The following is a 15,695-nucleotide window of genomic DNA, read 5'->3' on the forward strand; positions in this document are numbered from 1 at the left end:
CAGAGCAAGATACCATGCAAGATAACACAAGACCTGTCAGGAAGTAGCACAGACATGACCTGCAACTGACACTGAGACTTGCTTCTCCCACGAGCGGCTGGGGCAGCGGAAGGCTCGGCTGAGGCAGCTGAGCAGGCTGGGTCTGTACCCCACGACTGGGCAGGGCAGAGCGTGCTTGAGCCTTCAACGAGCCTCAGTGACAGGTGCAGGGCCGTGACCATCTTTATTTCCCAGGGACCATCTTCTGTCTCCTCGTTCTTGGGGAGGCTGAAACAAAAACAAACGTTGTGAAATTTCCTGAGCTTTTGTGTGTATGCGTGTGTATTATGTGATTGTGCGCAAGCATGTGCATGTGTGTGCTGTCTGTGCACAGGTCTGTGTACATCCGAGGGCATGTGAGTGTGTTTATGTGCAGGCAGGCACATGTGTGTATGCACGTGTTTTTGCATGCGCAGCACGTGTGGTTGTGTGCCTGTGTGTGACTGCAGTCCATCTTTGCATGTGTGTGTGTACATGTGTGTGAATGCAGGTATGCTTGGGCGTGTACGTGCACATGTGTGTGTACAGATGCATACTGTGGGGGGGATGAGGAAGGCACGGGGTTGTTGCTTTCTGGTGCCGCCTTCCCCCACCCTCCCTTTTGCTGTTGCCTCAGCACTTTGTGGTGAAGTGTAGAGACTCAAAAGGAGGACCACTACCCGCTACCGTGAGTGATCTGCCTGCTCATCGTCATGGTCATCCATCTGTCCAGTAAACATCCCTGAGCCTGTGCCATGTGCTGGGGCCTGGGGTCCACAGTGAAGCAGGCGCATGCTCTCAGCTGTGCTCAGCCCAGCCGTGCGCGGGACAGAGAAGCTGCAGGCCAGGTGTGTCTGTGGAGGGAGAGGTTACCTCTGGCTGGTGGGTCAGCGGAGGTGGCAGCTGAACTGAAGGAGCGGGATGGACGGAGCTCGCTCTAGAGGAGGGTGGGGGCAGGGGGCAGGGGAAGGGGCTGGGTTCCTGGCTCGCGGAGAGGACGCATCGCAGAGGGGCTGCAAGGGTGGCCAGACAGGTAGCTTTGACTTCATTTTATAGACAGAACAGTTTTGGAACCAGAGTGACAGGATTAGGCCCACATTTTTCCTCTGGTGGCGGCTGAGGGGTTTGATGGCAGAAGAGAGGAGATGGGCCGAGGAACAGGGGTGACGGTGGGGGCTGTGCCTCCGCCAGGCTTCCAGCCTCTTTGTGGTGGTCCCTTGGGTCCACAAGGTTAGCACACACCTTGCGTGAGGCCGGAATGGGGCTTCCTCTTCATTCCCTCTTTCCCAGAAGTAAACGCAACACAGTTTGGAGTTGGTGAGACTGAGGGGGCCATCTTTCAGGAAAGGCAAGTGTCAGCGTTGGCTGGGGTGCCCACCCGGGGACAAGGGGGACCCTTAGCCAGACCCGCAGACCCCGGGGAAGGACACGGTGTGCTCAGAGAGGCAGGGATAGTCAGGAAAGCCAGGTGTGCAGAGAAGGCTCGGCCAAGGGGGCCCTGGGGGCTCAGAGACTCAGGAAGTGAGGGGAGGGGCAGCCAGACAGCCGTGAACTAGGCCCAGGGGTCGACGGACCAACGGTCTTGCTGTGTGCAGGGTGGACACACAGGGCCAGAGGCTCTTCTGTAGGGAACGTCTCCTGGCTGCAGTGGGCTCTGGAAATTGTCTGCGGGTTGCCACACCTTCTGGGGGCTCTCCGGCCCAGGCCCTAGCTGGGAGCTGCCTGTCCAGCCTACCCTGGCTCCACCTCCAGACTGCGCAAGCCTGGGCGGGCGGGACGGGCTCCTCGTGCCTCGGTTGCCATGACCTGTAACGTTTCCTTTCCAGTTTCCAGATTCATTGTAAGTATATATGTACAGTTTCTTGTGTTGTCTTGCGCCACCCGTTGGCTTAGGGAAGAACTGCCCTAGTAGGTTGGCCTGCAAGGTGTGCTACTTCAGAGCCTCCATCTGACATACTCTTCCCTGTCCGAAATGCAAACACAGCACACACTCCCTGCCTGGTTTGGGAATGATGACACCTCACCTCTCGCCCCTCCTACCCTGTCCTGCCCACACTCCAACCTCAAGGACACTTCGGTTCCCCATCTGACTCCCGACCTCTCCAGCTGGCTGGGGACAGGCAGCCTCATGACACAGTGTGCACAAAGGTTTCTGGCCGGGCCGTGAGGATGGGGACCAGGTCCCACCTGTGCCAATGAAGCAGGCGTCTCACCTGGATTAGTCTCCGGGCTGTTGAAGGTGGACTGAAGGTCAGACAGTCCAGAGGCCAAGGGCCCCAGAGGAGGGGGGTGTGGGCACAGGTAGACCAGGAGCAGCTGCCCATCTGGTCAGGAGAGTCCAACAACCCAGGGCTTTCTGGTTCCTGGGGGGAGGAGAGGGCAGAGGCAGTGGGGGCCCAAAGACAGGTCTTGCTTCACCTCTGGATGGAGCCACTCAGGTGAGCCCAGGTTTTGAGGGATGAGTTAAAGGATGCAGGCTAGAGGGTCAGGGTTAGAGGATCAGGTTAGACGGTCTGAGTCAGGGTCAGGGTAAGGGTTGGGAGTTTACAGGTCAAGGTCGAGTATCTAGGGGCTAGGGGTTAGGAGCCTTAGGGTTTAGGATTAGAGATTAGGAGGTTAGGGTTAGGGAGTGAACAGTAGAGATTTGGGCGTTAGGGTTAGTGGGTTAGTGTTAAGCACAGCTGACCCACAGCCCCCCTAACCCCACACGTCTGAGTCCTGTAGGGTGGACAGGACTTGCCCGGGGTCACTCACGAGTGGGGGTTCACCTGGACCGCTGGTTATCTACCCCCATCCTGGAACCTGATGGCAGAAGAATGAAATGTCTGCTCTGGTCACTGACTGCTTCAAATCCAACTCAACCTCAAGTCAGCGGCTGTTAGGGCCTCAGAAGCCCACAGGGTTTCCTCCTACCATCTGAACTGGAGAGAGTAGTGCTGGCCCTACTTGGCCTGGGCAGCCCGGGTCCAGCAGAGGCCTGACTGAGCTCACTCCATGGTCATGTTATGAATTTATACAGAACTTGGTGCAGCGACCTACCAGCCCCCAGGTGCTGCCTCCTGAGGGCTGCTGGGGCCCTCCTGGGACTGCAGGCATCCTTTGTCCCATCTGAGTGGGCATCAATAGACATCAAGTTTCAGGACAGCCCTTGACCTCTGACCATCCAGGCAGTCACTTATGGTCCTCCAGCTCAGGCCAGTCTGGTCCCTGTCAAGCCCCTGTGGCCAATTACTGAGCTGACCTTGCTGCTGGCAATTGAACAGCTACCTGGGCAGCACAGACAGCCCTTTGGGATGTTTCAGTTACTAACATGCATGTGGTTGAGAAAAGGGCCTCCCCCTCACAGGCCCATAGCCTGCCAAGTGAGGTAATAACCGTCTAAACATTTGAGTGTGTCCCTGACACAACAACCATACAGCAGACCATGGCCTTGCAATCCTTTGGGATTCCAGCTGTAACAAACTTTTGATATTCATACTCATTAAGAGTCAAAGATACGGGAGCAACTGGGCCACCCAGTGGACAGTTTCACACTGAGGCTGCATGGTCTTGGAGAGCCACGTGCACCCATGTGGTCTCTGAAAGCTGCCAATGATGGATTCCATGATACGGCATAATCCTTGAGCCTCCCACTGCTTCACTGAGCAAGAATTTCCTAACTACCATAGCATTTAGTCTCTGCTCTTTGTAAAGGAGGGAGGAGACTGGATAAATGAGCAGTGTTGTTCTTGGGGGATGGGTGAGTCATGTGTCCAGGGGGCAGGTGTGACTCCTGGGCTCCCGCCACCAGAGACATCAAGGAGGGCTGTGCCTTTTGCAAGAGGAAGAGGTTCTTGCTGTTGTGGACGGACAGCAAGAGCACTGGATGGGTGGCTGCAGCCCCGTACCCTAAATCAGCCCCTTCCTTCCTTGGCCTTCAGATCCCACAGCTGTGCAGTGGGCCGTCAGTGATGTGGAATCTGCCGCTTTCCCCAATCCAGCATCTGTTCTCATGCCAAAGTCCAGAACCTCAGCTTTTCTTTGGGAACTTCTTACCTGTTTCCAGTCCAAAGAGTTCCAGAGGGCTGATGCTACGTTCCACCCACCTTGCAGATGGGCATATGATCCACATTTAGCCAATCCCATGTTCCATCCTAGGGGTGCTCTGTTGGGTTCAAGGACGATGCTATGATCCAAACCAGGCCAATGACGTTAATTTTATTTTATTTTTTGGCCATACTGTGCACGCAGGATTTTAGTTCCCTGACCAAGGATTGAACCTGTGCCCCCTACATTGGGAGCTCAGAGTGTTAACCACTGGACCACCAGGGAAGTCCCATCCCCTCATTTTCAAAACTGCTATTGATTTAAAGCACACAAGATGGTTGTGATATGAGTGGCCTTTTCAGTATGACTTCTTTGACTTAGAATGTTTTCAGTGTTTATCCATGTTGTAACATGTATTATGTGTTTCATTCATTTTTTTATTGTGGTTAAAAATACATAACATGGGGATGGGGGGCAAGTGGAGGGAACGGCCCAGATGCACACCATTCACGGACCCTCTGGACTGGAAGGACTCGTGAGAGCCGGAGCCCAGAAATCCGGGGATGGATAAGATGCAGTGTCCCCTCCAATTCCTGTAAGTGCCCCTTGCTCCATCCTGCACCCAAATACCTCAGCTAGGCCCTCGCCCCACTCTTGACACTCCAGACTCAACCGGGACAGACCTCTGCAGCCGCCGCTCCCCACCCTGCAGGAGAAGCTCAGAGGTCCTGTCCCCCTTTCCTCTGAGGGACTCTTTTTGGTGACCACAAAAGGATTTGGTCGCTCAGGACAAAGCTGGTAGAGGACAGTGGGATGGCTGTGCCCGGCGCGCCACGCTTCCTCCTGACCTTCGACTTAGACGAGAGTATCGTGGACGAAAACAGCGACGACTCCGTCGTGCACGTGCCGCGGCGGGCCAGCGGCTGCCTGAGAGCCTGCGTGCCACCTAGCGCGAGGGCTTCTACAACGAATACATGCAGCGCGTCTTCCAGTACCTGGGCGAGCAGGGCGTGCGGCCGCGGGACCTGCGCGCCATCTACGAGGCCATCCCCCTGTCGCGCGGCACGGGCGGGCTGCTGCAGTTTGTGGCCAAGCAGGGTGCCTGCTTTGAGGTTATTCTCATCTCAGACGCCAACACATTTGGCGTGGAGAGTGCGCTGCGCGCCGCCGGCCACCACGGCCTGTTCTGCCGCATCTTCAGCAACCCGTCGGGGCCCGACCCTTGGGGGCTGCTGGCGCTGCAGCCCTTCCACGCACACAGCTGCGCTCGCTGCCCCGCCAACATGTGCCAGCACAAGGTGCTCAGCGACTATCTGCGCGAGCAGGCCCACGACGGCGTGCCCTTCGAGCGCCTTTTCTACGTGAGCGACGGCGCCAACAACTTCTGCCCCATGGGGCTGCTGGCAGGCGGCGACGTGGCCTTCCCGCGCCGCCACTACCCCATGCACCGCCTTATGCAGGAAGCGCAGAAGGCCGAGCCCAGCTCCTTCCGCTCCAGGGTGGTGCCCTGGGAAACCTCCACCGAAGTGCGCCTACACCTGCATCAGGTGCTGAGGATGTGGCCTGCGGGGGCCACCCGGGCGGGGAGGGGGTGGGGCGGTGGGGGTTGGGAAAGAGAAAGCTAGTTTTATTATTCCCTTTCCCTTTCGTTTCGGTATATCCCTCCGGGATTTCCCGGAATCCCAGGTTGGTCCATTTGAGGACTGGAGGAGGGAGTTGGAAGCTGTCCCCATCTGTGCAGTTAACCCAGCTCGGCTGCCTCCCCCAGTTCCACTGCAAGCGAATTCTGGAGTCTGGCCGCAGCAGCGTGGCACGCATATCTGAGCAGGCGGCAGTGTTTCCACAAACCTTGTCCTCTCAGTTGGGAGGACGGGGTTCCCTGTCAGGGTAGAGAAGGAACATGTCCCGCCGCGTTGCGGTTAACTGTTACCTTGGGCTGCATGGCCTCCCTCCTCCAGTCTTCTGTCCAGAGGACCCAGGCCCCGAAATGTTTCCCCCACACCTCCCCGCACCAGACTCCCCACGGAGAGAGGTGGCGCTCCTTGCTGATGGTCCCAGGCCTAGATCTTGCTTTACCTACTGTGGCTGTATACTACACTCCTTGCCTCCCCCAACCCCACCCTGTTAGCATCCCCACAGGATAAAAAGCTCGAGGGAACAGTCACCTCCTGTTGGTGGAAAGAGGTAGCACACTGTCCCGGGGCTCGGGTCTGGCCAGCCAGGGACCTCACAGAGCCCGAAGATGTCTCCTTGCACCCCAGCCTCGTCTATGCAGCAAGAAAGCAGGGACTTAACCAAAGTCGCCCCACTGACTGGGCCCTTTTGAGCCCCCCTCCTCCCGTATGGAACAGAAAGCCATGATGCTGTAAAGCAGAGCCAGTGGAAACCCAAGGCCCACCTCCTTCTTTTGGAGTTTCAGAGCTGTGAAGGAGGTGAAGGGGCAGAGGTGAGCGAGGTGTCTCACGCTGCCGTCTGGGGGATGAGGGCGAGGTGAGCTCTGCTCTCAGCCCCACCTAAGTGAGGGAGCTGGTTCCCACTTTTGGAGGAGTGTCCAGCCTGGGGCACCAAGACTGAATACACAACAAAGCAGGCAACAGGCAAAAGAGCAGGGTGCGGCCCACCTTCGCAGAGGGGCACAGGGATCTAGTGTGGAGGGCTCAGTGAGCACCAAGGAGATGGGAGATACTGCTGCTTAGGGCAGGCAGAGGAGGCTTAACTAGTGGGAGCCTTACAAGTGTGTTGCCTTTCAGTCCCTCGGCCCGCTAGCCCTGCAGGGCAATCATCAGGAGGTCATCAGAATTTTATTCAAAGTTGGCACTTGCAGCTGGAGACCCGGTCTTGCATGGCGTAAGGGTCCCCTGTGGGTAAGGTCACCAAACTTCTTGGCTTCCAGTTCTTTTTCCTGTCTCCAGCAGGCCTCTGGGTGCCTCCTCTTTCTTTACCCGGACGCCTTCCCACTGCAATGGGGGAAAGGAAGAGACGCAGCTCACAGCCCAGGAGGCGTGCCGGTCTGGTCCAGTCTTGACTGGAGCAGGCTTTGGTGTGGGACTCAAGAGGCTCACTCAAGGCGGTGCTTGGGTCAGCATCCCAGAGATCCCAGGTTGTCAGCAGCTGGGCTGCGCATAGTTCCTGGGGAAGAATCCAGACCCCTCTGAGCCGATGCCCTCACAGCAGCCATCGGAGTAGTGGCGGGTGATGCAGATAATGGTGCCCTCAGAGAAGGAGAGTTCATTGTCCTTCTGGCGGGTGTATGGGTACAGTGTCATTACTGCAGGGCGGGAGGCGAGGGGTGCCATGAGACGTGCCTCCTGCCCCGCCACAGGGATGCTTGTGCCCACATACTGGACTCTAGGGGGCAATGTGGGGAGTGGGGCAGGAGATGCCTTCTTCAAAGCCCCAGGACTCCTCCGCAGCTGAGCTAATATTCAGTATCAGGCCAGCTGCTTCCCTCCTCTGGGGGGGGGGTGCGGTGGCGTGGAATAAAAGGCTCCACAAGTGTGACACAAGCCATCCCCTCCACTCCAAGAAACTTCAGTGTTTGAGAGCAGGGCCCCAGGATCTACCCATGTTTTGTAATCTGCTTTCAGCCCCCGTTCATCCTGGTCTTCCCACAATGTCTCTGGCAGGTGCTGGAGGTATTGCTCAGTAGGTGCTCTAGTAGGTGCTCAGTAAATACAGCAACATTGAACAGTGTAGACTTGGCCGAGTGAGCCTTGGGCAAGTCACTTAGTTTAACCTCTCAGGCTCAGCTTCGTCTGTTAAATGGGAGTGTGAAGATCCTAGGAGGTTAAGTAAAAGTGAGAAAATGGATGAGAAGCTTCGACTCTGGGGTCTGGTATAAAGCAGGGGCTAAATTATGTTAAAACCCCCCACATTTACCATTTAAATCATTTTGAGCATACAGTTCTATGGCATTAATTACATTCACGTTGTTGTACGAATATTCTCAGCATCCACCTCCGGAAGTTATTTTCCCTATGGAAAATTCTGTATCAGTTTCTCTAAATTTTTGCCAACATTTGTTATTTTTAGCTTTCTTTTTTTTTTTTTTTTTTGCGGTATGCGGGCCTCTCACTGTTGTGGCCTCCCCCGCTGCGGAGCACAGGCTCCGGACGCGCAGGCTCCGGACGCGCAGGCTCAGCGGCCATGGCTCACGGGCCCAGCCGCTCCGCGGCATATGGGATCCTCCCAGACCGGGGCACGAACCCGTATCCCCTGCATCGGCAGGCGGACTCTCAACCACTTGCGCCACCAGGGAGGCCCTAGCTTTCTTGATTGTAGGCTTTCTAGTGTGTGGAGGGGTCGGCGTTGTGGTGTTAACTTGCATTTCATCACGACTAATGACGATTAACATCTCTTCATGTGCTTGCTGACCATTTGTATGTCTTATCTGGAGAAGGGTCTTTTGAAGCCCTTTTTCCATTTAAAACATTGGGTTGTTTGCCGAGTCCCGCCAAGCGCTCCTCCTGGCGGCGTTGGTGTTGGTGAGTCCAGCCTGGAGCCGTCTCCGCGCTGCAGGGGCCCGCGCCCCGGGGCATCGCTAGCTGCCTCTCAGGAGAGGAGACGCCCGCCCCCCGGCGTCCGTGCCTGGAGCGCCGAGATCGTGCTGCGCCGCGCAGACGCGGCGCCGGCGGGGCGGGTCTTGCTAGGCATTGGGTGCGGGTCACCTGAGCGCGGCGGCGGTCTGCGCGCCTCTCCCGGAGGAGAATGTCCTGCAAGTGGGCGTTCCGGCGCCCGTGCCTGGAGCGCCGTGATTGTGCTGTGCCGCGCGGACGCGGCGCCGCCGGGGCGGGTCTTGCTCGGCATTGGCTGTGGGTCACCTGAGCGCGGCGGTGGTCTGCGCACCTCTGCCGGAAGAGAGTGTCTTGGAAGTGGGCGTCCCGGCCAGAGCGCACCTGGCGCGGGGCGTCCTTGGGGCTCCTCGCCGTCGGCGCCACGCGAGCTGGCGGGGGTCTACGGAGCCAGCGCCCGGCTGCTGGGAACGACCCGTTCCGTGGGTCCCTGGCACCCCAGCGGCATCCGAGCGCGGAGCGGAGGGCTGCGGACCGCAGGTAAGGGGACAGGGGTTGGTGGGGGTGGGTGGAGGAAGGAACGAGGAATTACACCAGAGCTGTTTGGTACAGGGGCAGAAACAGAAAACTCAGACGTACCACTGCAGAGGCCATGGGAGTTAAGTTGTAAATGCTGCTGGCTTTCAGTAGCCTAGCCTGCAGCCATTCTCTTCTGTAGCTGATGGGATACAAAGCTCTACTGGGTTCTTTGCACGGGATAGTCTTGTTTTGCAGAAATTCAGCTCAGAGCCATCCTTGATGTGTAAGTGTAAGGTCGGATCTTAACAAACGGCATTGCAAAACAGAGGAAAGCTTCAAGTGAGCTTTATTAGGGTGCGCTCCCGGGCGAGGTTCACTGGTCCGAGAGAAAGGGACCAGAGAAGTCGCCCCCGGGCGAGGGCTGGGCAAGATTTTATAGGAGAAGGGAAAGGGGTGTGGTGAATCTGGGAGGGCGCAGGGAATTCCTTATCTGGTTGTCTCTTCGGGTGTTGTGGCACTATCTGGTGCCGATTACATCAGTCTTGGGAACGCTAGTCCCGTCCCTCGAAAGGCGGGAAGGCTGGGCCGGGTGGAAATCCCCCAGGTCAGTTCCTGGAACTGGGTGGTCCGGAATGTCTCCAGGTCAGTTTCTGGAACTGGGTGGTCCGGAGAGTTTCGGTCTGATGCAACCTGTGAATCTGATTGCGTCCCCCTGCCTCGGGCCAGTTGGCCTTACATCCCGACATCTTTGGTGTAATGGGGCGGCGTTCCGATCTCTGGCTACTTCATGCTGAATGGGGGCATCGAAAGGGGAGTCGGGCGACCAGAGGTCCGAGGCTTAGGGGAGACCAGTGGGGGTTTCTGTAGGAAGTAAGGTGTAAGGACCGAGGAACATTTGGTTTGTGGCCACCCGAGAGACTTCCTCCATGCGCCGGCGAAGGAACCTAAGAAAACGGGGGGCAAACATGAGCAAGATACAGATGAGAATTAAGGGGCCTCAGATTGGTGTTAGCCAGGTATAGAGAGTGGATCGCCACCAATCGGGAATTGGGGAGGCGGACTGTTGGTGTTTGCGTTGGAGTTCTTCTCTTAAGCGATGGAGGGCGTTTACAGCAGCATTCCTCCTGTAGGAAGAGGCAGGTACCTCCTTTGTCGGCCGTCAGGAGATCCAGGGCTCGTCGATTCTGGAGAGCGACTCGGGCTATGGAGGTGATTTGGCACTGGAGAGAGGAGATGGAGGCGGCGGAGCCTTCAATGGCTAGCTGGAGTTTATGTTCTAAGTCGCGGGATGTTGAAACACTATGTGTTAGAGCTCCCCCCCGCCCCCCGAGGCCTGCAGCGACCAGGGAGGAGGCGAGAGAGATGCCTGCGACCAGAGGAAGAAAGATAGCTCTTTTTTGTCGGGTAAAGGGCGGCGTGATTAGCGAGGAAAATTCATCTTGGCTATACAGTGTGAGTTGTGGGACGAGAGTAACGGGGATACATGGGAAGGGGGAGGAAGAATTGATCTCTTTTGTGAGGGAACCATTGCACCACAAAAACATGCCTGGTGGTGCTTCAATTGACGTGTTTACCGTGAGGGATGTGTTGCAAAGAAACCCAGTATCAGGTAGATTTGGGCGGCTGCCGTAACAGATGGTGAGATTTTTTTTGAATCAAGGAATATGGGGACTTTTAACGGGGAAAAAGGTGGGTTTTGGGATGTGTAGGAAGTAGAATTGAAGGGCTGGTCGAGTGGGACAGCAGCCAAGGGTGGACGGCCAAGCGAGGCACATAGAAAGCAGTCGGAGATGTTGCCTATTCCTGTGTGGTTGAGTATCTGTAGTGTTTGGTCAGTTCGGCTGCTGCTGCTAGGGCCCGAAGGCATGGTTGCCATCCCTGAATGGTTGGGTCTAGCTGTTTGGAGAGGTAAGCCACGGGGCGGTAGGAAGGCCCTACAGGCTGGGCAAGGAGTCTAGTGGCTATTCCGGCCCGTTCATCCACAAAAAGGTGAAAAGGTCGGTTTGGGTTGGGCAGAGAAAGGGGAGAAGATATCAGAGCGTTACGGAGGGTGAGAAAGGCCTGTTGAACGGCGGAAGGAGAGGTGAGGGGTCCTTGAGGGGTTTCCTTAGCGGCTAGATATAAGGGTTTAGCGAGGAGAGCAAAGTTAGGGATCCAGTGTAGGAAAAATCCTGTAAGGCCCAAAAAGGAGAGAATTTGTTCCGCTGTTTCCGGAGGCTGGAGTTCACAGATAATCCGGGTGCGATTGGCTGTTATATCTTTTGTGGTAGGGGTAAGATGGAGCCCCAGGTAGGTTACAGAAGATATAGATAACTGAGCCTTGGCTGGGGAGACCCGATAACCGCGAGAGCCAAGGTGATTGAGGAGATCTGCAGTATGTTGTCTTGAGAGGCTGAGAGATGGGCTACAAAGGAGGAGGTCATCTACATATTGAAGGAGTGTGCTGGGGGTACGGGAGCAGGAAGTGAAGTCTTGTGCCAGCGCCTGACCGAAGAGGTGAGGACTCTCGCGGAAGCCCTGGGGAAGAACTGTCCAGGTGAGCTGACTGGAAGTATGAGTATCCGGATCCGTCCAGGTAAAGACGAAGAGGAAATAGGAGTCGGGATGTAGGTGGATAGTGAAAAAGGCATCTTTGAGATCCAGAACCGTAATGTGGGTTGTGGATGGGGGGATATGGGAGAGCAAGGTGTATGGGTTTGGTACTACTGGGTGGAGAGGGATTATGGCTTCATTGATTAGTAGGAGGTCCTGGACTAGGTGATAATCCCCAGAGGCCTTGCAGACAGGCAGGATGGAGGTGTTTCAGGGAGAGTCACTGGGGATAAGGAGTCCCTGGTTTAGGAGTCCTGTGATAATAGGTTGTAGGCCCCTAATGTGAGTCTCAGAGATGGGAAACTGGGGCCTTGATGGAAATTTGGAGGGGTCCTTTAGGCGGATGAGGACGGGGGAATGGTGTGTTGCTATTATGGGCTTAGAAGCATCCCAGACATGGGGATTGATTGGGTTCCATGTGATTGGAAGAGGGGGATAGGAGGGGGAGGGTTCTAGAGACAGGCCGAGAAGAGGAAGCAGGAGTTGGGAGGAGGGGACCTTAGGGTCAAGTCTATCCAGCTGGAGGGAGGCCCCTAAGTGGAAAAGGACATCTCGGCCTAGCAAGGGAACTGGGCAGGATGGTATGACTAAGAAGGAATGAGTAAAAGGGAGTCCTTTGATACGACATGGGAGTCGACTGGTCTGGAGTGGGAAGGATGGTTTGCCATCAATACCCATAACCGAGATCTGGGAAGGAGAAAGTGGCTCGGAATAAGTAGGCAGGACCGAATAGGCAGCCCCCGTGTCCACCAGAAATGAAATGGACTTATCCGCTACCTGTAGCGTTACCCTGGGCTCGGTGAGGGTGATGGGGGTCTTCGAGTCCGGGTGCCGTCAGTCGTCAGCCAATCCCAGCAGTTCGAGTGGTAATGCCATTGGGTCGGCCTGCCCCTCCACGTGGAGATGCTGAGGGAGGGCCAGTCGTAGGGCAGTCACTCTTCCAGTGGCCCGTTAACCCGCAGCTGGGACAGGGCTTAGAAGGAGGTTGGGGATTGGGATATTGGCGAGCCCAGTGGCTTTCTTTTCTGCATTTGAAGCAGGCCCCCGGCGGGGTTGCCTTTTGCGGACCCCATGGATGCTGTGATACATGGGAGATGGCCGGCCTTAGGGCGGCTACAAGAGGTTGGGTTTGGAGGGCCACCTTCTGGTGCATCCGAGCCTGTCAGCTGGATCCTGCCAAATCCTCAGGGCCATTGTAGACTTTAAAGGCCATCTTTACCAGATCTCGAATAGGGGTTTGAGGGCCGTCTTCTGCCCGTTTTAATTTCTTTCGGATGTCCGGGGCTGATTGGGTGATAAAATGGGTGGCTAGGACCGCTGCCCCTGCCGGGGTGTCGGGATCCAGTTGGGTGTAGAAAGTTAAGGCCGCTGTAAGGCGATTGAGAAAGATAGCTGGATTTTCGTTAGGTTCTTGGATTATCTCTTTTAGTTTTTCAAAATGGACTACCTTATGAGCAGCAGCCTGCATGCCAACCAGGAGGCACTGGATCATGAGGTCGTGTTTATGATGGCTATCTTGGCCATCCTGATAAGTCCAGCCTGGATTGGTACCAGGTACAGCAGTCACTCCGACAGGCATGGAGTTGTCGGTAAGGTGAACCTGATCTGCATGGTTTCGGGCAGCAGTTTGAATTCTCTTTCCCTCTCATCAGGGGTCAGAGTAGAAGATAGGATCACAGCGATATCATACCAGGTTAGATCGTAAGCTTGAGAGTGGTAGCGAAATTATTTGATGTAGCGGGAAGAGTCCGCCGAAAAGGAGCCTAATCGCGTTTCTATTTGAGAGAGAACTTGGAGGGAAAAGGGAACATGAACTGTAACTAATCCTTCCGCTCCTTCTACCTCCCTCAGAGGGCAGAGATTTGGATCTTGGGAGAGCGTGTATGTGCACTAATTGGCGAAGCAAGGGGCGTGGCAGGAGAAACCGTTGAGGGAGGCGAGGGAGCGGTTGGATGGGCCAGAGCGGCTGCGGGATGAGGAGGGACCGCTTCAGGGTTGGGTGGAGGCTGGAGAGAAGCTCTGGAGCGGGGAGAGGCGAGAGATTCGGGTGGGTCGCCTAGTGGAGAGGAGTCATCATCAAAGGAAATTAGGGGCTTGGATGTAGGAGATGTCTGTTTGGCAAGAAAGATCTGGCAAGTGGAACAATCGACGTAGAGGGAGGGGCGGGAGCGTAAATACCAGAAGGCCTGAACATAGGGGACCTCGGATCATTTGCCCATCCTGCGGCAGTAATTATCTAGATCACAGAGGATGTTAAAATTGAAAGTCCCTTCAGGAGGCCATTTGGATTGATTGTCTAGAGGATATTGTGGCCTGGCCACAGTGGAATAGAAAATAAGCCGTCGGCAACGGAGAACTTGGGAGAAACCGAGGGCTGTAAAATTGGCTAGGAGACACCCCAGGGGTGTCTTAGAATCTGGTTTCGATTCTGAGGTTCCCATGACCCCCAGTCTGTCCCTGAGTGAATGGAGAAGGAGAGAGGCGTGCCTGGTCTCAGTCTCCAGTTCACGGCAGGTCGGAGGGCAGTCAGGTGATTGGGACGTCTCCACAGTTCCATAGACCTCACTTGCTATATGGTCGGTCTTTTGATATATGTATTTAATAGGTATTTGTACACGTATGGTAACCCTAATCTTAATTTTTCCATTCACTCCACTTATCCTTTTAGATAAGCATACGTCTAAGTCTGTGAGTGTCTTTCTCTGTGGAAATATGTTCATTTGTGTTAGTTATTAGTTAACACCTATAAGTGATACCATAGGATATAGGTTTTTGCTTTCTGACTTACCTCATGTTCTGTGATTATCTCCAAGCTCATCTATGGTGCCTCAAATAGCAGTGTTTCATTGTTTTCCATGGCTAATATTCTGTTGTATAAATAGACCACTTCTTCTTTATCTGTTCATCTGTTGATGGACCTTTTGGTTGCTTCACTGTCTTGGCTATTGTGAATAAGGCTGCAGTGCAGATTTTTCAGCCTGGGTCTTCTCGATTCAGGTCTCAGGTGAGAGGCCCAGTGGTGTGACTGCTAGATTGAATGGTACCTCAATTTTTATTTTAATTGCAGCTCCCTTCTGTTCTCATTATTGGCTGTTACCACTTTACATCTCACCAGCAGCTAGAGGGTACACAGTTCTCTAAAATCCCTTCAATATTTATTGTTTGTAGTCTTTTTGCTGATGGCCAGTTGGCTGGTGTGAGTTGAAACCTTTTTGTAGATTAGATTTGCATGAGTCTAATAATTACTGAGGTTGAGCATTTATCCATTTTCCTTTTTTTAAAAGTGAGCCAAATTAACCTCTTCATATTATTTTCTTGAAAAATTTGCAGTTTTGAATTTTTTTGGCCATTCCCTACCTCCGCACAGTTGTTTAGGGCAGGTGTCCTTTACAGCCCTGAGTCCTTCTGAATGTTAAGTGACCATTAGCTGTGGGTTTAAAGCCGCTCTTGTGGGAAACGGCCACAAGGCGGCAGCTTTTCTACATTTCCAACTCTGGGTTTTTGGGCAACAGAGCTTTCCTGGAAATTGTGTTAGTAAGCAGCAAATTAGAGTGGAATGTGCCAGCGAAAAGCCCCAAGAGCATATATATCCTAAATTGTTTGCTTTTTAAATTTAATTTTTATTAATTATCAGAGCAAATTTGATAAAAATGTAGTTCTCCTAGCTGTACAGTTTCTGATTCATCCTATCAATGTATCTGTCTATTCCTCTTTGGATCCTTTCCCGTGTATATTATAGAGTGTTGAGTAGACCTCTCTTCGTATCCCATAGGTATTGTGTGATTATATATTTCATATGTATTAGTACATGTCTGTTAACCCCCATATCCTAATTCATACATTCCTTACACCTTTCCATTTGGTTAAACATAATTTGGTTTTCTGAATCTATGTGTGTCCTTCTCTTGGAAATTATTTCATGGGTATCAATTTTTAGGTAACACCTGTAAGTGATGTCATAGGATGTCTGTCTTTCGGTTTCTTTCTTACTTCAAGTTGGGTGATTATCTGTAGATCCTTCTATGGTGG

General features: G+C 54.3%; 1 protein-coding gene across 1 annotated transcript; it reads left to right on the top strand.

Moving 5' to 3' along the window:
- Window positions 1–810: 810 nt before the first annotated feature.
- Window positions 811–9,916, top strand: LOC132477452 (phosphoethanolamine/phosphocholine phosphatase-like). The gene is given in 5 exon segments (XM_060079786.1): window positions 811–866; window positions 4,833–4,944; window positions 4,947–5,635; window positions 8,563–9,095; window positions 9,885–9,916. Coding segments are annotated over 5 exon segments (1,422 nt in total).
- The last annotated feature ends 5,779 nt before the right edge of the window (window positions 9,917–15,695 follow it).

This window comes from Mesoplodon densirostris, chromosome 17, assembly GCF_025265405.1.
Source record: "Mesoplodon densirostris isolate mMesDen1 chromosome 17, mMesDen1 primary haplotype, whole genome shotgun sequence".
In the NCBI taxonomy this organism is placed as follows: domain Eukaryota; kingdom Metazoa; phylum Chordata; class Mammalia; order Artiodactyla; family Ziphiidae; genus Mesoplodon; species Mesoplodon densirostris.